Source organism: Amblyraja radiata, chromosome 2 (assembly GCF_010909765.2).
Source record: "Amblyraja radiata isolate CabotCenter1 chromosome 2, sAmbRad1.1.pri, whole genome shotgun sequence".
In the NCBI taxonomy this organism is placed as follows: domain Eukaryota; kingdom Metazoa; phylum Chordata; class Chondrichthyes; order Rajiformes; family Rajidae; genus Amblyraja; species Amblyraja radiata.
Genome location: NC_045957.1, coordinates 138,887,756 through 138,909,952, shown reverse-complemented (window position 1 = coordinate 138,909,952; position 22,197 = coordinate 138,887,756). Strand labels below are relative to the sequence as shown.

The 22,197-nt window shown below is 44.4% G+C and overlaps 1 protein-coding gene and 1 long non-coding RNA gene across 18 annotated transcripts in view; one reads left to right on the top strand and one right to left on the bottom strand.

Annotated features, from left to right (window-relative positions):
- Positions 1-22,197, top strand: part of fhod3 (formin homology 2 domain containing 3) — a 637,022-nt gene that overhangs the window by 398,651 nt on the left and 216,174 nt on the right. For all 17 annotated transcript variants that reach the window (XM_033016429.1, XM_033016409.1, XM_033016394.1 and 14 more), the window contains exon 6: positions 1,957-2,051. In XM_033016429.1, coding sequence (XP_032872320.1) covers positions 1,957-2,051 — 95 coding nt within the window. The remainder of the gene's footprint in view (positions 1-1,956; positions 2,052-22,197) is intronic.
- On the bottom strand, positions 187-14,200 carry LOC116969673. Its single transcript, XR_004410897.1, has 2 exons — positions 14,109-14,200; positions 187-589 (listed from the first exon to the last, which is right to left on the bottom strand). It is a non-coding gene; the product is annotated as an uncharacterized LOC116969673 (long non-coding RNA).

Here is a 22,197-nt window from a genome sequence, read left to right as displayed (position 1 = left end):
TTTGGCAGAAGCTATTAAGACAAAGATTCAATTTAAAAACCTTTATTGCACTTGTAATGATTGTCACACCGGGGTAATTGAAGTCAATGAACAGAAGTGAATTTAAAGACACCTCCACTTGGCCCTAAAACCATATTTCTAACATGTATTAGAAGGATTTCTCTATTTTAAGGTACATTTCTGAGATTTAATTTCAGAGTAGTTTATTCAATGTCATTTGGCATGAGACATAATTAAATCTACAGATGTTTGTTCATGAGTGCACAGATTCTTCAGTTTTTGGGCCAACTGCGGACTTCCATGAAGAACTACAGGATGCATGTAAACTGACAGCTTATTTCCTCTACAATAATTGAGATCAGGACAATTAAATGGCTGGTTTAGATGGGGCATCTTGGTCAGCATGGACAAGTTAAGCTGATGGACCAGTTTCCATGCTGTATGACTCCAATCGCAGAAACAAAATTCCTTTGTTTAAAGATAATGTTTCAGTCAGAAAATGTGTTTCCATTGTGTTGAAGTCTTTGCTCTTTCAAGCTTTCCTCTCCCACTCCAATGCTGCTCTGGAAATGTTTCCCAAGTAAGGTTCCTTGCAACAAAAATGTAATGTATCAAATCAAAACCAATCAAAGTTTATTATTTACCAAGTTGCCCTTCTACACATTACAAAAACTTTTTTTTCCATTTATCCCCCACAAAAATTGTCTCGCCTTTGTTTATTTTTATGCCTTCACAAATTGATTACAATGCTTTTTTCTAGCTTTCGTATTGTCCGACTACTGGGAATTGGAGGAAGTGTGAAAGGACATACGCTGCATTTTTCACCTGACAGAGATCAACGATTTCAATGACTATGCTAGTTAATCTTTGCTCTCTTCTCCTCTCTCAATCTCCTTCCACTTTGCATGCCAAAACCATTGTCACACATACCCACAACCTTCTACCACCACTCCTTCCGATAAAGGTAACTTACTGGTACAGTCACAATGGTAAACGGAGCCCATTTTACCATTTGCTTCACCCACTTTCATACCAGCACATAATGCTACCCTTTGCTTTTTTCATATTGTTACTTTGTAATGTCAAGATTTTCTGTTGGGATGAGGAATGTTCGTAGGAATCCCATTATGTGATAGAGTGAATCATTTGGATGCTAGATCTACATCTCATTTAGGGAACAGCTTGATTTTGTGCACCTTTAAAGTTGGGTCTGCGACTTGAATCGCTCCAGTGGGTACTTGGTGTCATTTTGTTTGGAGTAACCAATAATTCTGCTCCCATCTAATGAAGCCAGCCTATCGAATTTGTCTCTTTCAACACAGCCCATGTATAATACATGAAACTATTATGGTGTAGTTTTGGTTTAGTTTAGAGATACAGCGCGGAAACAGGCCCTTCGGCCCACCGAGTCCGCACCGACCAACGATTCCCGCACATTAACACTATCCTACTACTAGGGACAATGTACACATACACCAAGCCAATTAACCTACATTCCTGTATGCCTTTGGAGTGTGGGAGGAAACCGAAGATCTTGGAGAAAACCCATGCGGTCACGGGGAGAACGTACAAACTCCGTTCAGACAGCACCCGTAGTCGGGATCGAACCCGGGTCTCTGGTGCTGCAAGCGCTGTAAGGCAGCAACTCTACCGCTGCGCCACCGTGCCACCCTGTCTATGTAGCATTGCTTAAAACCACTGATCCATCAATTCAGTACAAAGTATTTCTATATTTTAAACTGAAATGTTTGTGAAATCTTAATATTCCTTAAACATATACAGTAATTAGAATTGAATGATAAATCATAATGTGGGCCTAATTTGCAAGGAATTGCTTTCTTTATGATAAGACAAAAGTTGATTAAACTTATTGTTCTTTTTCAAGGACACTAATATTTGTGCTCTAATGTGATTATCTCCAGAACATTAATAAGTACAATGCTCTTTGTTCTGCAGCCCTTGGCCAGATTATGCTTTATGTGGATGGAATGAATGGGGTGATTGGCCACAATGAAAGCATCCAATGGTTGTATACGCTCATAGGCTCAAAGGTAAGAACAAAAGTCTTTTTTATTGTTATTATTGTGTATTTGGATCTAAACTATTACTCAGCGAATCATCATCAGCTGCCACATTGTTAATTTAGCCTGTGATAATGGAAAATTGTCTTTAGTGAAGAGGTTTTGTAGCCAGTGTTGGCAGTCGTATCTATTTCATGTGATGGGAAAGATCTGAATAACAAAACATCAGGGATTGTCTTGCACACTAAACAACAATATCAGCAATGCCCAGGACCAATCACCTTAACCGTTTCTCTCTTGTTGGACAACTAATGAGGAGGAGCTACTCAAAGGTGCGGATGGTGCAATGATGCAGCCAATAGATCTGGTACCTTGCAGCTCCCATTTAATGCAACCAGATGTGATTACAGATTGTACAATCAAAGTTTCTTTGGTGACCCTTGGACTATCCTTGATCGGACTTTTCTGGCTTTATCTTGAACTCGACGTTATTCCCTTATTGTATACCTATCCACTGTAAATGGATAAATTGTAACCATGTATTATCTTTCTGCTAACTGATTAGCATGCATCAAAAGCTTCTCACTGTACCTTGGTACATGTGACAATAAACTAAACTAAACTGATGCTTTAGGCCATTGGGTCAATTTCATCAAGATTGTGGTTTTTAACTGAACAACATTTATTGAAGGTTATAAAGCTCTGGTGGAATCTCAATCCCTGAATCAACAACAGTGATAGACTAGAAAATTCATGGATGAACGTTTTGGAAGCTGAGATATTTCCACTGTATGAAACACCTCTGGCCCAACTGCATTTCCATGTGAAATATTTTCACGCTGCAGAGTAGCTGTTCCCTTTAACCCAATAAATCTAATGAGAATTGATTTTCCTTTGACATGGAGTCATAGACCCAGACAGCATGGAAACAGGCAAAGAAAGATGCCCCATCTACACTAGTCCCACCTACCCACGCTTGGCCCATATCACTCTAAATCTTTTCTATCCACGTACCTGTCCAAATGCTTTTTAAGTGTTGTTATATTGGCTTGATATATAGGCATCGTGTGTGGACATCTCTACATGAGATGGTGAAGACTTTGTTATTCTGTAAAAAAGAATCTGCCACAGAAATAAATACTCGAAGACTGTGGTTTTAAAACAGGATCAAACTACTGTCCCCTTTGAGGTTGGGGACTGGCCAATGTGATGCTTCCTCAGGACAGTGAACAGTCACTTCTTTTATAGCTGAAATTGAGGTGATTTCAGAAAGTTTCTCAAGCCATGGTGATGTTTACTTGGTCTAAATTCCAGGAGGTGTGGGTGTGTGAGTTGGCACCTTGTGTTTATACGAGTAAATCTAGTTCCATTCTACCAAAACCAGACCAAAATACTGAAGCAACCAAAATACCATTGGGATAAGTGAAGTCTGTATTAACTTAAACGGCCTGTACCACTTACGCGACTTTTCAGCAAACTGTCACACGCATGCACGCACACACGCACCCCCCCCCCCCCCCCCCCACCCCCCCGGGCCAGGGAAAGCGGGGAACACTGTCTGAAATTCACATGGTGCAAAGCCAAGGTGATACCGCGATGAACAGGAAGTTTAAAGACGGCTGGCACCGTGTACGGTAAGTCTTTTAAAAGAGCGGGGGGTGGGGGGGGGGGGGGGGGGGAGAGGGAGTGGAGACACTTTTAAGAAGCCAGACAATTTTTAATAAGCTAGAGATACACAGCTGTGAAGTTTAGCGGGCATTTAACATTACCGGTCGGTTTTCCTTGGTTTTGAAAACTCGTGCTTATGGGGTTTTTTTCCCCCAATGAGCCAATTAAAATGCCTGGTCAGCAAACGAGATTACCTACGGCTACCTCAACTACCTACAACGACATGACTACCACTGCACTACGAGTTCAAAAGTATTGATTGTCTCCATGCCGACCATTCAAAGAAAATGTTTCAGCTTGTTGAAAAATTTTCCTGGACCAAACTAAGGCCGCGAGTTGTAACCACTATGCGGGAACTCCTCTCGACCATGAAGGAGACTTACCAGTGCCAACCTACGACCAAGTGTCGACCATGCTGCGAGTTTGTGGTGAGCGCAAGCTCTCCTAAACTCGCAAATAAGGTCGCCATAATGGGACAGGCCCTTAAGTCTGGGCTGCCAACTCTCACGCTTTGAGCGTGAGACTCACGCCCTCAAGCAAACTCACGGTGATCAGAAATTTATCACGCTCAGTGGTGAGAAATTTTGTGATCCATGAAAATTTCAAAACTCGGATAAACTGCATGGTCCGCGGGTGTTGGAGAGCCGGGGTTGAGGGAGGGATGGGAGCAGAACCAGCAGCGGGAACAGATGCGGGGAGCTGGGACTGGCGATGTGTTTGTGGCGCTGTCGAGTGTTTGCGGGGCTGCAGCTCCGGCCATGGAGCGCTCCGGACAGTGCAAGTGTCCCGGGCCGCGGAGCCGTCGGAAACCGCCGCGAGAGTCTCTGTGCCGAAGGGACAGACTCTCAAAGGGTGGAGAGAGAGAGAGGGGAAGGAGACAGGGATACAGTGGGGGGGGAGAGACAGAGGGAGCGTGAATGGAGAGAAAGAAGAGGGAGAAGGGGGGAAAGAGAGGAGAGAGAAGGGTGGAGAGTGAGGTGGGAGAGGGGGGGAAGAGAGAGGGAAGAGAGAGAGGGGTGCGAGGGAAGAAAGAGGGAAGAGAGAGGGGGTGGAGAGGGAGGAGAGGGTAGGAGAGAATGGGAGAGAGAGGGGGAAGAGAGAGGGGTGGTAAAAGAGAGAGGGAGAGAGGGGGAAAGAGAGAGAGAGAGATGGGGGGACAAAGAGAAAGAGGAGATAGACAGAGGAGAAAGAGAGAGGGGAGAGAGAGCCAGGGGGAGAGTGAGATGGGAGGGAGAAATGTGGGAGAGAGGGAGAGACGAGATGAGAGAGAGAGAGGGGGGGGAGTGAGAGAGAGGTGAGAGGAGAGACAGAGAGAGAGGGGAGAGTGTGTAGAGAGGGAGAGAGAGGGAGAGACAGAGAGGGAGAGAGAAAAAAGAGGGGGAGAGAGAGAAGAAAGAGTGAGGGAGAGAGAGAGGGGGAGAGAGAGTTAGGGGAAAGAGGGGAAAGAGAGTTAACGGAAAGAGAGGGGTGAGAGGAGAGAGGGGATGAGAGAGAGGGGGAGAGTGAGGTGGGAGGGAGAGAGGAGGAAGAGAGAGAGGGGGAGAGAGAGGGGAGAGAGAGGGGGAAGAGAGAGTTAGGGGAAAGAGAGGGGAGAGAGAGTTAGGGGAGGGAGAGGGAGAGAGAGGGGAGAGAGAGAGGGGGTGAGAGAAGAGATAGGGAAGGGGAGAGTGAGAGGGGCGAGACATTGGAGAGAGGAGAGAGAGAGAGGGGGAGGGGAGAGAGGGGGAGAGAGATGGGGGTTGAGAGGAGCGAGACCGGAAGAGGGGGAGAGAGAGCGGGATGAGAGTGAGGTGGGAGGGAGAGAGAGGGGAGAGAAAGAGAGGTGGAGAGAGAGAGAGGGGGGGAGAGGGAGAGGGGGATAGAGAGGCAGAGCTGCCAACTCCCATGCATTGAGCGTGAGAATCACGCATTTCACCAAATTCTCACGCTGATCACAAATTTCTCTCGCTCTGTTGAGAGAAATTCTGTGATCAACGAAAATTTCAAAACTCATATCAACTGCATGGGCCGCGGGTGTTGGAAGCGGAAGCAGCGGCGGGGACAGATGCGGACGGGGAGCGGGGCTGGCGAGTGTTTGCTGGGCTGGCGAGTCGCTCACTGCAGCTCCGGCCATGGTGCAGCCTCAGTGCAAGAGTCCCGGGCCGTCGGAGGCATCAAAACGTTGCGCCACTGCCGTGAGAGTCTCTGTGCATCCTGGAGGACAACCAGTGGCTGCTGGCACCAAGCACTGGGTAGATACGGTGGAAGATAGTGGACTTCAAATGGGGGTGGTTGGTGAAAGCATCCTGCTTGTCTGCTAGATTTTCACTTACTGTAACTGCAGGAAAAATGTTCCCGATGTTGGGGGCGCTCAGAACCATGGGTCACAGTTTAAGAATAAAGGGGGGGCCAGTTAGGATTGAGATGAGAACAAACTTTCTTCACGCAGAGAGTTGTGAATCTGTGGAATTCTCTGCCACAGAAGGCAGTGCAGGCCAATTCACTGGATGTTTTCAATAGAGAGTTACATTTAGTTCTTGGGGCTAACGACATCTAGGGATATGGGGAAAAAACAGGAAAGAGGTACTGATTTTAGATGAATAGCCTTGATCATATTGAATGGCAGTGCTGGCTCGAAGGGCCGATGCCTATTCCTGCACCTATTTTCTATGTTTCTATGCTTGAGTATATGGCAATAAAACTCGATCACTTGATTTTGAAGCATTCATGCATGGTGGAGGCATAATGTAGTCATAGAGTGATACAGTGTGAAAACAGGCCCTTCGGTGCAACTTGCCCACACCCGCCAACATGTCCCAGCTACGCTACCTGCTTTTGGTCCATATCTCCAAACCTGTCCTATCCATGTATCAATCTAACTTTTTCTTAAATGTTGGGATGGTCCCAGCCTCAACTACCTCCTCTGGCAGCTTGTTCCATACACCCATCACCCTTTGTGTGGATAAAGTTACCCCTTAAAAAGTTACCTCTTAAAAATACTTTATACAAAAACATTGAAATCATACCTACAGTGCACTAAAACATGATTTTAATACATCAAATTTCAAAAAGTTCCTACCCTGGGAGGGGGGACACACTTCTTCCACACCCTCTCCCCACTCGGTTGCTCCACTCCCTCACCGGGTACCCCCAAGGCCAGTGATCAGTGATCGCACAGCCTCCCTCCTTTCAAAAACGCTCCAATCCAATTTAAAGCATATATATTGCATTCAAGTGTTAGTTAAAAGATTCGCAACAGTATGCACCATATTGCACAATTTCAAGCTGTAGAGATAACTAATAATACAAATTGAATGTTCAATGAACTGAAGGGGCTGAATGGTGTACTCTTGTTCAATTGAAGTGTATATGCTCTGTAAGGAACGACAGAAGCAGTTGTGGCTAGGTAGTTATAAACTAGAAATTGTTTAACATGATAGATGTGAAACACCAAGCACAGATTTGAAATTTAAAGCTTGCCCGGGCTTGAAAAGGCATGGGATAAATTTAGAAAATGTCAACAGATCGTTTGAGTAACTGCAATGATGCGAATAGGAGATAATCTTCTGAAAGAAGCCTACATGGTCACCAGTAAATTATGATATTACAAACATGCTCTGACATCAGCAAATTAAACCTTGAACAGGACATTCAAACTAATAAAAATAAAAAGATTGTTAACTTCAGGGAGTTGGGGAAACAGGTTAATTGTATATTCATTTGTGCAGTGTATCAATAAGCATGCTGTTTTATGGTTCTTCGGTGTTGGTAAAAAAAGGAAACAAAATACTCTGCTTACTGAAGTAAGTGCCTGAGGTAGTGATTTTTCCTGTGATTTGAGTCGTTTTGGTTATAGATGTAATCAGAAAGGGATGTTGAACCTTGAAGGCATGTGTTCTCGCCTGCTGTAAAAATGCAGAGTTATAAAAGGACAAGGAAGAAATTGGAGTCTCTCTCTTGGACACAACTTCACTTCTTACTGATTTAAACCCCTGCCTCCATCACCAGCGTAAATGTTTGTAATGAAACACTGCACCAAACGTATTGCACCCGTTGCGATCGTGAGCCAACTTTCAACCTTCGCTATTTCACTGATTTCAATCAAAAATTGTGGAGTTAATCGTGACTTTCTGAAAATAATAACTTCAAGCAGTTTTGTTACAAACGAATGTGATTGAATATCAATCTAACATTATTTTGAACCAAATTCCTGGCCAGTTGTGCTCCATATCCCTGAGACAGGAAAATAATTGTATTGCTTGTTTTGCCAATTAAACTTCATTGCAATAGGTCACGGCATCTACTTGACAGCACAAGTACCTTGTTAGAGGAGATTTGTGTCGCTCAATTTCTTTAGCACAGAAAGGGGACATTTGAGACTGAATTCTCATTCCAAGAATTAGCAAATTCAAAGTTATTTTTCCAACCACTTTTCTTCTTTACTTCACTGAATATTTCTTTGCACTCTGTGATCCTGTTCCGAAACTACTCTTCGAAGTGAGAGCAGCAGTGGAGTGTTCAGCTCCTTGGGGCTGTTCCACTATTCTGTTAAGTCAATGCTGCATGGTGTCACATTGATGATCGGAATCACTTCTGAAGGTGCTTCATGCAGATACAGAAGTGGATGGAAACCAGTAATGGAGTGTGCAGGAATGAACTGCAGAAGGGTTTCGGCCCGAAACGTTGCCTATTTTCTTCGCTCCATAGATGCTGCTGCACCCGCTGAGTTTCTCCAGCATTTTTGTGTACCTTCCATTTTCCTGCATCTGCACTTCCTTCTTAAACACACGGAACTGCAGATGCTGGTTTACATCGAAGATAGACACAGAATGCTGGAGTAACTCAACGGGATGGGTGGCATCTCAGGAGAGAAGGAATGAGGTGACTATTCGGGTTGGGACCTTTCTTCAGACTGAAAGTTGGGGGAGAGGCAAACTGGAGGTACGGAAGGGTACAAAGAGAATGTAAGGTGTGAAAATGACAGATCAAAGTAGATGGGACTGTTACTCTCCTACACTTTTCCTGCATTTTGTCTGAGCATAGTGTGGGTGTGAGTGTAATGAGCACTTTTCAGATGAAGAACATGTTTTGACCAACTTGGGTTAAATGAACCTACTGAATCATTTTAAGTCAAAACTTTTTTGGAAACTGGCATTTCATTTTCTTGGTCAGAAGAGCAGTGCCAAACAAGAGATGTCTTCCAGCTCTCTGCAGGTAAATACAGGTAGGGGATGATGAATGCAAAGAGAATCTTCACAAGGTAGCAGAATGGAACTTGTGCTAGTCTATTGCAGAACTCTGGTTGAAATTTTTCCTGGACTATTCATTTATGTGAGCTGGGTGGATCAAATGTGGCCTGTGTTGGGGACTACTGAATTAGTTCTTGGCTGATTGTATCTTAACTCATTTACCTGCCTTGGTTTAAAATTCTTATTCCCTATATCGGACCAAAATTAATTTATAAGAAAAGACACAAAGTGCTGGAGAAATTCAGTGGGTCAGGAAGCATCTGTGGAGAACATTGATAAGCAACGTTTTGGGTTAGGGACCCTTTTTTTGTAAACTAGCATCTGAAATTCTTTGTGTCACCATTCTACTAGTTTTCTTTTCAACTTTGCATTTAGTCTTACTTTACTGAGAGATACAGAACGGAAACATAGAAACATAGAAAATAGGTGCAGGAGGAGGCCATTCGGCCCTTCGAGCCAGCACTGCCATTCATTGTGATCATGGCTGATCGTCCCCAATCAATAACCCGTGCCTACCTTCTCCAGGCCCTTCATTACAACAGGCCCTTCGGCCCACCGAGTCTGTGATCACTCCTTATACACTGGGGACAATTTACAATTTTACAAAAGCCAAGTAATTTACAAACCTGCATGTCTTTGGAATGTGGGAGAAAACCGGAGCACCTGGAGAAAACGTGCAAACTCCGTACATACAGCACCCATAATCAGGATTAAACCCAGATCTCTGGCACTGTAAGACACCAACTATACTTCTGCGCCACAGTGCTGCTACTAGTCCTAGCCTTAGCGGGATTTTTGTGAAGATATTCGTTATTTCCACGACATTTTGTGAGTAGGAGAGCCTTCTAACTACAGACTCGACCATCTCTACAGCAGCTGTGATGATTAGGACAGGGTTGTGTTCATCAGCCCCCACTTCCTTTGGTAAAAAAAAAAACTTTTTTTCTCTTGCCGCCATTAAGGATTAGATTGCTATCCTGACACCATGACACAAGGTTCTCTTTCCTTTACCACATCTCGCCATTGCCTTGATCCAGTTCGCAACTGTGGTATTGCCATAAGGTGCTATTCATCCTAAAGTACAATGCCCCAACCTGAAAAAATTACCAAATGAGAGTACAATGACAGAAGAAAGTTGTGACAATCTCAGCTTCCTCATCATGGGGTTTTAACTCCATGGAGCAGAATTCTCCTGGTTAAGGCTTTGGGCCTATAACTCCGGCCTAGGCCAAGTTGCATGGTGAGGTTGTAAATGAGCTGAATCACGCTTATTGGCCAGAGAGAGAGAGGATATGGTTAATGACTAGGGACCAGAGTTTGTTCAAGGATTAATTTATGTTGCAGAGATGTACATAAAACAGAATTACATGCATACATTCTACCTTACAAGGCAATACATTCTGGGCAAATGTTTGGCAGTATTTTACTTATTACTTATAGCCTTGCTTCTCTGCTGGAATACTGGAATTTCATGTAAAAAAAGAGTCCTCTGAGGTGGTGAAAATGTCAGCTTGTTAGCAATCTGAATGATATATTGTTTCCCAAAACAGTGGTGTGCTGTAACTACACGTTGTTAAACTAATGGTACATATGAAGCATCGAGGGCAAATGTACATCCTAACAGCGGGGGAATTGCAATGCTCACTACATTATGTCCTATGTACATTTGTATCATATAAATTAATCCTGGAATTAACTGTTTTAAAAGAGAGTGCTGACCAGGAAATGTCTTCTCTTGTTTCTTGAAGGGAAAATGGAAACAAAAACAACGTATTCAGGATATTTTTACTGTTCCATTAAAAAGCTACAATGCAAACTTAAAATCAGTTGCGTGCCCTTTGCCTGAGTGGAAAGGTAATAATGGGAAACTGTAACGCTGTAAGCAGCAGCCTCGCCTGCTGAGAGTAATGCTGTTACACTACCATCTCCACAGAGCCTGCTGATTGCCAAGCTCCTGTCTCCATGTCAGCTGCAGCTACAGTTTTACTGTTGGCAAAAGGGCAACAGTACAACCTGAACTTAATTGCTGAAATATCTCCAGTACTTGCTGCCAAGGTGATGTCTGACGTTGCAATGATGCCATGGATTGTTGAAGTTAAAGATTGTTAGATTGGATTATCTTGTTGGAGAGCTGATAGAAGTATATAACATCATGAGGGTCGATAATCTGGATCTCTTTCTCAGGAGGGAAATACCAAAGATTTGTTGGTGTAGCTTTATGCCCTTGTCCTACTCTGACCTTCCTTCCATCGAGGGGATTTATTGCAGTTGCTGCCTCAAAAAGGCTGGCAGTATCATCAAAGACCCACACCATCCTGGCCACACACTCATCTCCCTGCTACCTTCAGGTAGAAGGTACAGGAGCCTGAAGACTGCAACAACCAGGTTCAGGAATAGCTACTTTCCCACAGCCATTAAACCTGGCTCGGACAAAACTCTGATTATTGGTGGCCCATTATCTGCTATTTGCACTTCATCAGTGTATTTATTCATGTGTGTATATATTTATATTACGGTATATGGACACACTGATCTGTTTTGTAGTAAATGCCTACTATATTCTGTGTGCTAAGCAAAGTAAGAATGTCATTGTCCTATCAGGGACACATGACAATAAACTCACTTGAACTTGAACTTGAACTTAGGAAACCTGAACAGAAACCTCTGGAGACTTTGCGCCCCACCCAAGGTTTCCGTGCGGTTCCTGGAGGTTTTTGTCAGTCTACCTACCTGCTTCCACTACCTGCAACCTCCGGCAACAACCCGCAACCTCCAGGAACTGCACGGAAACCTTGGGTGGGGCGCAAAGTCTCCAGAGGTTTCCGTTCAGGTTTCCTAAGTGGGACGGGGGCATAATATGATGAGAAGGGCAACGTTTAAGGGAGATGTGTGGGGCAAGTTTGCTACCCAGAGTGGTGGGTGCCTGGAATGCACTTCCAGAGGTGGTGGTGAAGGTAGATATGATAGTGGCATTTAAGAGGCTTTTGGACATGCTCATAGATGTAAAAGGAATGGCGGGATATGGATCATGTGCAGACAGAGGAGATTAGTTTAACATGGCACCATGTTCGGTGCAGACATTGTGGTCAGAAGTGCCTATTCCTGTGCTATACTGTCCCACATTCTATGTTCTTCCATGACCTTGCTGTTTACTGTGGTCATGCACGTTATTCCCCAGTTGACCTGCTGTCATCTGCTGACACAAACTGAAAACATGTCACACTGAAACAAGCTCTGAAGTTTAACTGCGTTGAAAGATTATTTTCAATGTGTATTTGAAAAGACATCAGATGGTGCATTATTTTATGTTCGGGTGCTGAATACTCCTGGCATCAGACGGAAGGTGTACAAGATGTGATTGAGACACAAGCATTATAGCTGCTACTCTGGTCTTGCGTGGCTATGTCATTTTCTTATTATTTAAGCTTTAAACAGTGTGTTTGAAGAAGAACGAGGGAATAGTTTTAGAAACTTTAAGGGTTGGGTTGCTGAATTATAATTGGAGATGACCAAGAGGCTAAATGTGAAAAAGAATGATCCTAGTTAGGAAAGGCTATAAGGCTGGAAAGAGGCCAACTAACAAGGACATTTTAAAACAAAGTTTCCAATGGAAATCATGTTTTCCAGTATCTGAACGTTATTGTCCATCCGTAATTGTTTTTAAAGAGAGTGACGATGATGAATTGCTGCTTTAAACTACTGTAGTACGGTGAAGGTACTCCCATAGGTTGCACCCCAGCCATTCCCTCTTCTCCCCTCTCTCATCGGGCAATAGATATAGAAGTGTGAGAATGCACGCCTCCAGATTCAGGTGCAGGTTCTTCCCAGCTGTTATTAGGCAACTGAACCAACCTACCAGCAACTAGCGAGCAGTCTTGAGCTACTAGCCACCTCATTGGAGACCCTCGTGCTTTCTTTGATTGGACTTGACTGGACGTTATCTCGCACTAAAGGTTATTTGCGTTATTCCCTTTATCATGTAGTATCCATACACTGTCCATGGCTCGATTGTAATCATGTATTCTCTTCCTGCTGACTGGTTAGCATGCAACAAAATGGCGGGACAGTGGCATAGTGGTACAGTTGTAGAGTTGCTGCCTTACAGCGCCAGAGACCCAGGTTCGATCCTGACTGCGGGTGCTGTCAGTACAGAGTTTGTACGTACTTCCCGTGACCTGCGTGGGTTTTCTCTGGGTGCTCAGGTTTCCTCCCACGCTCCAAACATGGTATAGGTTTATAAGTTAATGGGCTTCAGTAAAATGGCAAATAGTTCCTAGTGTGTTGGATAGTGTAATGCCCCTGTCCCAGTTAGGAAACCTGAACGGAAACCTCTGGAGACTTTGCGTCCCACCCAAGGTTTCCGTGCGGTTCCCGGAGGTTTTTGTCAGTCTCCCTACCTGCTTCCACTACCTGCAACCTCCGGCAACCACTTGCAACCTCTGGGAACCGCACGGAAATGTTGAGTGGGTCGCAAAGTCTCCAGAGGTTTCCGTTCAGGTTTCCTAAGTGGGACAGGGGCATTAAGTGTGCGGGGATCGCTGATTAGCATGGACTCGGTGGGCCAAAGGGCCTGTTTCCGTGCTATGTCTCTAAACTAAAACAAAACAAAAAAGCTTTTCATTGTGCCTCAGTACACGTGACAAATAATTAAACTCAGTACTGTTGCTATGGAACTGTAGTAATAAGATGGAATGCCAATATATTTCCAAGTAGGACTGGTGTGCAACTTGGAGGGGGAATCTGCCGCGAGTGGTATTCCAATGTGCCTGCTGTCTTTGTTCTTCTTGATGGTTCAGGTCATAGGTTTGTGAGGGCTTCTTGCAATAGCCTTGGTGATTCTCTTCAGTACATTCTGGAATTGACTAAATTGATTGAAAAAATACAGAATGGAAGCTGTAGCCACTATGTGCCTGTGCTGGAAGAAATCAAACTTTGTTAACTTGAAAGAGAATGCGGACCCTTCAACAATCTCCTGCACTTATGCCCCAAAGTGTCTGTGGTGTTGCGGTTTGAATCCCACCAGCACATTTAACAAACTCTGAATTTTCTTGCGTGCAACTCCTAAACTCTTTGTTGGCTTTTCACCTAATACAGAATTGCAGCCAGCTTGTGGCTGTGTGCACTGCCAACCATTGCTTCGACCTGCCTGCCTGCCTGCCTGCAGTTAGTTGGTCATTATGAAGCAAATTACCTGAGAAACACAAATGCTTTTCAGCAACTGTTCAGCTGCCAGGGGCTGAGACTGCTCGGTCTGCTCCCCTCCTCCCGCACTCTGTAAACCAGAGACCTTTGTGGAGGAGGAGTCGGACTCAAGTCAGTCTGCACAGCTTCAGTGGCAAGTAACTGTCAGTCTGCCTTTTACATTACTGTACAGTTGCTGCTGTTTGTTTTCTGATGGGATTAGTAACTGCGATTGAAATACACAGAGTCAATACAAGTTCGGCCAAAAGCTATAAAAGTAGAAAGACCAAGGTCCCTGTATTTCTATTTCTATAATCTTTTGCTAACTGTAAAACCTTCTCCTCTGAGACTTTAACCTGCTTTTGGTTCCCTAAAGGCCGCACTTTCGGAGAAAAGTAATCCATTTTCAAAGTGCTGTTGACTAATCTCCAAAGACTGAGTGGAATGTCAGGATGAGGTTGATACAACAAGGTTGATTAAAGATTTATATCGCACACATTGTTTTAATTTCAATTTCTTAGCCCCTGTCTGAGTCTAGCACTACAGGGATAAGCGTGGAGCCTGCCCTCCTGACCTCCTGTACCGGCAGGCTCGAGGTTCACATCTTGCTAGAAGCTGTTGCACAAGTACAAGCCGGAGATCAAGCAAAACGCTGAAATCTGGTAATGGTGTTGAATCCATGGACGAGCATCTCATAATTGAACTATAGAATCACTTCTGATCCGCATCATTCACTCTCCCTGAAAGTTAGAGGAAAAATATGGGAATTCAAGTTAATGCAATTTGCTATTCCAGCAACACAATGCATTTACAAAAACAAAATATTGAATATTTGGGGGGAAAAAAAACATAAACTATCCAAGTATATGATAGAATGTTGATACTTTCTATTCTGAGGCTTCCCTCTGCCCTAAGCCACAGAGCTAAGCTCTAAGAAAGAGGAGCCATCTGTGGAATGGCTCTCTGTGCAGTTAAAAACCAGTCCGTAGTTTGACCTGAGCCTGTCACCGGGTAAAATTATCAGTATTACTTTGGTATGCTGTGGTCTTCTGCAAAATAACTTGCAGTGTGGCGTCAGCATATGTTTGCTTAATTTAGTTTAGAGACACAGCATGGAAACAGACCCTTCAGCACACTGAGTCCGCACTGACCAGCGATCCTCGCACTATCCCACACACACTAGGGACAATTTACATTTATACCAAGCCAATTAAGCTACAAACATGTACGTCTTTGGAGTGTGGGAGGAAACGGAAGATCTCGGAGAAATCCCACGCGGTCACGGGGAGAACGTACAAACATAGAAACATAGAAAATAGGTGCAGGAGGAGGCCATTCGGCCCTTCGAGCCTGCACCGCCATTCAATATGATCATGGCTGATCATCCAACTCAGTATCCTGTACCTGCCTTCTCTCCATACCCCATGATCCCTTTAGCCACAAGGGCCACATCTAACTCCTTCTTAAATATAGCCAATGAACTGGCCACAACTACCTTCTGTGGCAGAGAATTCCACAGATTCACCACTCTCTGTGTGAAAAATGTTTTTCAAATCTCAGTCTGAAAATACTTCCCTCTTATCCTTAAACTGTGACCACTTGTTCTGGACTTCCCCAACATCGGGAATAATCTTCCTGCATCTAGCCTGTCCAACCCCTTAAGAATTTTGTGAGTTTTGTAAGACAGCGCCCGGAGTCTGGATCGAACCCGGGTCTCCGGCGCTGTGAGCACGTGTAAGGCAGCAACTCTACCGCTGCGCCACCGTGCTGCCCTAAGTGCAACCAAAAACAGGACAATGTTGAAAGGCAGGTTTGCAGAATCAATGTTTGTGAAATTTAAATGCAACTTCTATACACTATGATCCCAGTGTATCATGCATAAAAATCTAACACTATGCCCATTGACAAAAATAGTAAACATTTGGATAATTTACTCAACATACTTAAACATTGCACAAAAGAATTTCTCGCCCAAAGGGTTTAATTATTTCAGTAACATTTGTTGAAATATCTTTTTTTTATCACTTTGCCTTTGGGGCGGGTTAGAAACAAATTCCATGGAAATCCCATACATGCTTTATTTAATCAATTCTGACAAAATCCTTGCAGTGGTTTTTGCTGCTTATTTCAAATTAGCATGTTAATGTAAACATTGACATTTGTGGTTAAAATAGAATTTTACAAAAGTACTATTAGTTATGTATTTCAATTACTCTTTATAACCCATCTTGCCCATTGTCAAATTTTGAGAAGGCTTGTCTTTTTGGATTCTTGTGCTAAGCAATCCTCTGCTTGAGTGACAACACCAATGGGCCTGTCCCACAGTACGAGCTAATTCAAGAGCTCTCCCGAGTTTAAAAAAAACTAAACTTGTGGAAGCACGTAGAATGTACGTAGCGGGTACGTCGGAGCTCGTGACGTCTTTTAGCGGCTCTAACGCTAACGGCAGGTACTCGGGAAACGCGGTAAGCTCTGGAAGACTGGTTAAGATTTTTCAACATGTCCACGAGAGCCCCGCGTACCGACGAGCGGCTATTACCGTAATTCTCCGAGTTCGAATCAGAGGAAACTCAGGAGAACTCTTGAATTAGCTCGTACAGTGGGACAGGTCCTTTAGCTCTTCCTAGTCCCATAAGTTACAGGAGCAGAATTGGGTCATTCGGCCCATTAAGTCTACTTTGCCATTCAATCATGGCTGATCCATCTTTCCCTTTCAATCCCATTCTCCTGCCTTCTCCCCATAACCCCCGACAACCTTACTGATTGAGAATCTGTAAATCTGCACCTTAAAAAATACTTAATGATGACCTCCACAGTTGTCTGTGGCAATGAATTGCACAGATTCACCGCCTAAATAAATTCTTCCTCATCTCCTTTCTAAAGATATGTCCTTTTATTCTGAGGCTGTGCCCTCTGATCCTAGACTCTCCCACTAGTGGAAACATCCTCTCCGCATCTTTATTATCACTCTTGCCCACTGCGGCATTTTGAGAATATTTGGCTCCTTTGGGTTCTTGTGCCAAGCAATCCTAGTAGTTTGCTTGTAAAAGTTGGGATCACTTGGGCTGCCTTGGCTAGATTATGTCGGTGATTGTGTTCACAGATCTTTGTTTTCAAGACATCAGAATTAGACTATTCGGTCTATCGAGTGTGCTCCGCCATTTGATCATAGATTATCTATTTTTCCCCTCTCCACCGCATTAACCATATAACCATATAACCATATAACAATTACAGCACGGAAACAGGCCATCTCGGCCCTACAAGTCCGCGCCGAACAATTTTTTTCCCTTAGTCCCACCTGCCTGCACTCATACCATAACCCTCCATTCCCTTCTCATCCATATGCCTATCCAATTTATTCTTAAATGATACCAACGAACCTGCCGCCACCACTTCCACTGGAAGCTCATTCCACACCGCTACCACTCTCTGAGTAAAGAAGTTCCCCCTCATGTTACCCCTAAACTTCTGTCCCTTAATTCTGAAGTCATGTCCTCTTGTTTGAATCTTCCCTATTCTCAAAGGGAAAAGCTTGATCACATCAACTCTGTCTATCCCTCTCATCATTTTAAAGACCTCTATCAAGTCCCCCCTTAACCTTCTGCGCTCCAATAAAGACCTAACTTATTCAACCTATCTCTGTAACTTAGTTGTTGAAACCCAGGCAACATTCTAGTAAATCTCCTCTGTACTCTCTCTATTTTGTTGACATCCTTCCTATAATTGGGCGACCAAAATTGTACACCATACTCCAGATTTGGTCTCACCAATGCCTTGTACAATTTTAACATTACATCCCAGCTTTCTCTTTCCTTCTCCCCATAAACTTTGACACCTTTACTGATCAAGAACTTATCAATCTCCAGTTTAAAAGTACTGAATGACTTGGTCTCCACCATCATCTGTGGCAATGAATTCCACAGATTCACCACTCTCTGGCGAAAGAAATTCCTCCTCATCTCCATTCCAAAGGTACGTCCTTTTATTCTGAGGATGTGCCCTCTGGTCCTGGACTCTCTGTTCATTTATTCATTTAGTTTTTAGTTGACAGCGTGGAAACAGTCCCTTTGGCCCACCGTGACCACATCGACCAGCGATCTCTGCACAGTAACATTGAAGGAAGGAGATTACAACTGGCAAGACCAGCATCTGTGGTTCATCCCTCAGTTGGATCATTTCAGATGGAAGTTAATGATCTGCCACATTACTGTGTCTTCAGTTGGATACGACCACACCAAATGAGTCAGCAAGATTTTCTTTCTCAATGGATGTCACTGAATTAGATAAGAACAATGTTATTGATAGCATTAGAAGAACATAGAAACATAGAAAATAGGTGCAGGAGTACGTCATTCGGCCCTTCGAGCCTGCACCGCCATTCAATATGATCATGGCTGATCATCTAACTCAGTATCCTGTACCTGCCTTCTCTCCATACCCCCCTGATCCCTTTAACCACAAGGGCCACATCTAACTCCCTCTTAAATATAGCCAATGAACTGGCCTCAACTACCTTCTGTGGCAGAGAATTCCACAGATTCACCCCTCTCTGTGTAAAAAATGATTTCCTCATCTCGGTCCTAAAAGATTTCCCCCTTATCCTTAAACTGTGACCCCTTGTTCTGGACTTCCTCAACATCGGGAACAATCTTCCTGCATCTAGCCTGTCCAACCCCTTAAGAATTTTGTAAGAACCACAAAGGGAAGCATTTTAAATTCTAGATATATTTAATGCCTTAAATCTCTCATTTGAAATTTAAGAGATTCATGCTTCTGTCTGAAAATCAATCCTCCATTTACTTGATTCCAGCTGATGTGGCCAATCTACCCATCCAGATTCAAAGGGAAACTGCATGGAAAGAGACCCTTCAGCCCACTGTCTGCACTGACCATCAACAATCCATGTAAATTTATCCTACATTAATCGCATTATTTATTCTCCCCACTAACTCCTCCCTGATTCGAACACTTTCCTTCGGGCAATTTATGGTGGCCAATTAATGGGTCCGAAATGTCACCCATTCCTTCTATCCAGAGATGCTGCCTGCCCCGCTGAGTTACTCCAGCATTTTGTGTCTATATTGGGTATAAACCAGCATCTGCAGTTCCTCCCTAAACTGTGAAACAACCTGCACATCTTTGGAGCGTGGGAGCACACGAAAAGCCCACATCATCACAGGGAGAACACACATTGACCCGCGCCTCTGTCACAGTGAGGTAGTGGCTCTACAAGCTGAACCACTGTGCCACCTGTTACAAAATATACTCGTGCTGAAGTGCACAGAGCCATCTGGAACCGGTCTGTGGTGAATTGACGTATGTTCTTTGGCTGTGTGTTGTCTGAATACAGTGGGTTATAACAAATGGAGAAAATTGCAGAATATAGTTTACACAGCTGAGAGACAAAATTGTACATTTTGGGAAGCTGATAATGCTTTTGTGCTCGGTGTTCATAGCATTAACATCAACCTCAACAGAAGATAATAAGATGCATGCTCATCAATCCACCAGCATCAGTGTTGATATTCAAAGTGGCACTTACACCAATAAACGGATGTGCTATTTGTCTCCCTGTGCTCATTCAAAAATGCAAAGCTTGCTTGGTGGACTTGGCAAGATTCCAACCTGTTCATGAGCTGTCATTGACTAACGAACAGCCTTACGAATTGTTGCATGTCCTGACTCTGACTGGCATCGCTGCCCCTAGTATTGTCCCTTTTGTTCCAATTCACCTTATCAGCTGATGACTGGCTGACATGGACACAAAGGCCATCTGGAGCAGCCATGGTGATCCGTTTATCCTCTGCTCCTGCAGAACCGGTTCACTAACTGCAATGAACCCACCATGAAGGTTTGAGCATCGTATCCGCCCTCACTTCCTCACAGCTGGTTGTCATCATGAAACCATTACAGACTAAAAGAAAGCATTGATCTGCGCTAGCATTGACCGTGGACGGATGGCTGGTATCCTCGCCTGTCCACTGCTCTATTGATGTCTAATGATGATTAAGGTCACCACTGACGATGCTGCAGATGCCATTCAGCAATGGGTTGATGTTGTTTGTGTGGACAGGGCATTCCCATGCCAGGCAGGCAGGCACCAGAGGAATATAGACCAAGCATGGATTCCAGCACCCAAATTTCAAATTTGCAAACTTCCAGGTGATTATTCGGACAGTGCCTGTAAATCTACTCTTCCAAAAGTTTCTCCTTAAGAGCTTTGAGGCTTAAGGGCCTGTCCCGCTTACGTGCCCTTGGGACGCAAATTACGCGACCTCGTGCTCGCGTTGAGCCACGACGGTCCCGCGAAGGTCGGGCGCGATTACATGCGTATGCACAGCCGTCTGGAGCGCGTGACGACATTGGAAGGTGGACACAAAGCTGGAGTAACTCAGCGGGACCGGCAGCATCTCTGGAGAGAAGCAATGGGTGACGTTTCGTATCGAGACTCTTCTTCATTCTATCTTCAATTTTCTTGGCCCCGCTCTGGGAGTAGAGTGGGGGCGGATCCGGACCGCAATGGCCGTGAGCCCCAGGCCGAGTTTGGCGATCGTTTGCCTGCTTCTGCTGCTGTTGAAGGTGAGACGTTGCGTAGCGCCAGGGTCTTGGGCCTGTCCCACTTTGGCCGTCAGTTCCGTGACAGGCCGTTGGCGTGCTAGGATCTTGTTCACTACAAAATGTTCGGAGCCCCGCGCAATGTCGCGCACAACTACATACCCCTCAGCGCTTCTAAGTGGGACCGGCCCCGCGCGGCCATATACGATGCCCGTGCGCCTCAACGCGACCACGAGGTCGCGTAATTTGTGTGCCAAGGACACGTTAGTGGGACAGGGCCTTTAGGCTCCAAAAGTATTGTGCTGTGAAAAGGATGCTGTTCCAGTTGCCGTTTTGCTTTTTATTCAAATCATGATATTGCAGATGGAAGAGATTAATATGTGAAGTGTTTATATTTTGGATGAATTGGATGAGCAACGTTGTAAGTACAGTAAAACTCAGCTAATTCAGCATCTAGTTCAGAAATCCTCTAAGTTCAGTGTATGGCCAGTGCATGAGCCAGGTCAGTGTAAGTGGGACATCTGCTCAGAGCCAAGGGTTGGGGTCAGGAACGTGGGCAGATTATGTGGTCAGAGCTGTGGTCCAGAGTGTTGGTTTCTTGTTTGCTCCTTTTAAACCTACTTGTTTCATAGAAACATAGAAACAGAAAATCGGTGCAGGAGTAGGCCATTCAGCCCTTGGAGCCATGGATCCAAAATCAATACCCCATTCCTGCTATTTCCTCCATATCCCTCGATTCCATTAGCCTTAAGAACTAAATCTAACTGTCTTGAAATCCACAATGCCCGAGAGGGTATTGCATCAATTCTATATGATGTTTCAGTTTAAAGATACACCATGGAAACAGGCCCTTCATCCCACCAAATCCACATTGACCAGTGATCCCCGCAAACCAACAGCATCCTACACACACTCGGGACAAATTTACACTTATACCGAGCCAATTTACCTACATGCCTGTATGGCTTTGGAGTGTGGGAGGAAACCGAAGATCTCGGAGAAAACCCACTTGGTCACGGGGAGAACATAAAAACTCCTTACAGACAGCATCCGTAGTCGGGATTGAACCAGGATCTCCGGTGCTACAAGCGCAGTAAAGGGCCTGTCCCACTGTACGAGGTAATTCAAGAGTTCTCCCGAGTTTTCCCCTGATTCGAACTCGGAGAATGTCCGTAGAATCTCGGAGAAAATCTGCTAGCCCAGGCCTACCTAAGTTGCAAGTGTATCAGATTATTAGAGTTATACTGCAGTGAGCTTTGCCTGTGCAGCCAGTTGCTAATGTGTGCTTGATCTGAGCAAAGTCTCCTGGTTACCATGATCAGCATTGATAAAGCTACGTGTCCAGATGGGTGCGAGTGTGAATTTGGAGCATGGCTGTAAATTATGGCATATGTATGTCCACACACCACATTACAGTCAGATTTTATTTTTCCTCTGGGCTCCATAGAAAAGCAACTGCTTTCTCCAAGGGGAACTTGCTATTTAAGGGTAGATTTTAATGACTGTGCCCCCCCCCCCCCCCCTGCGGATGTCAAAGTAGT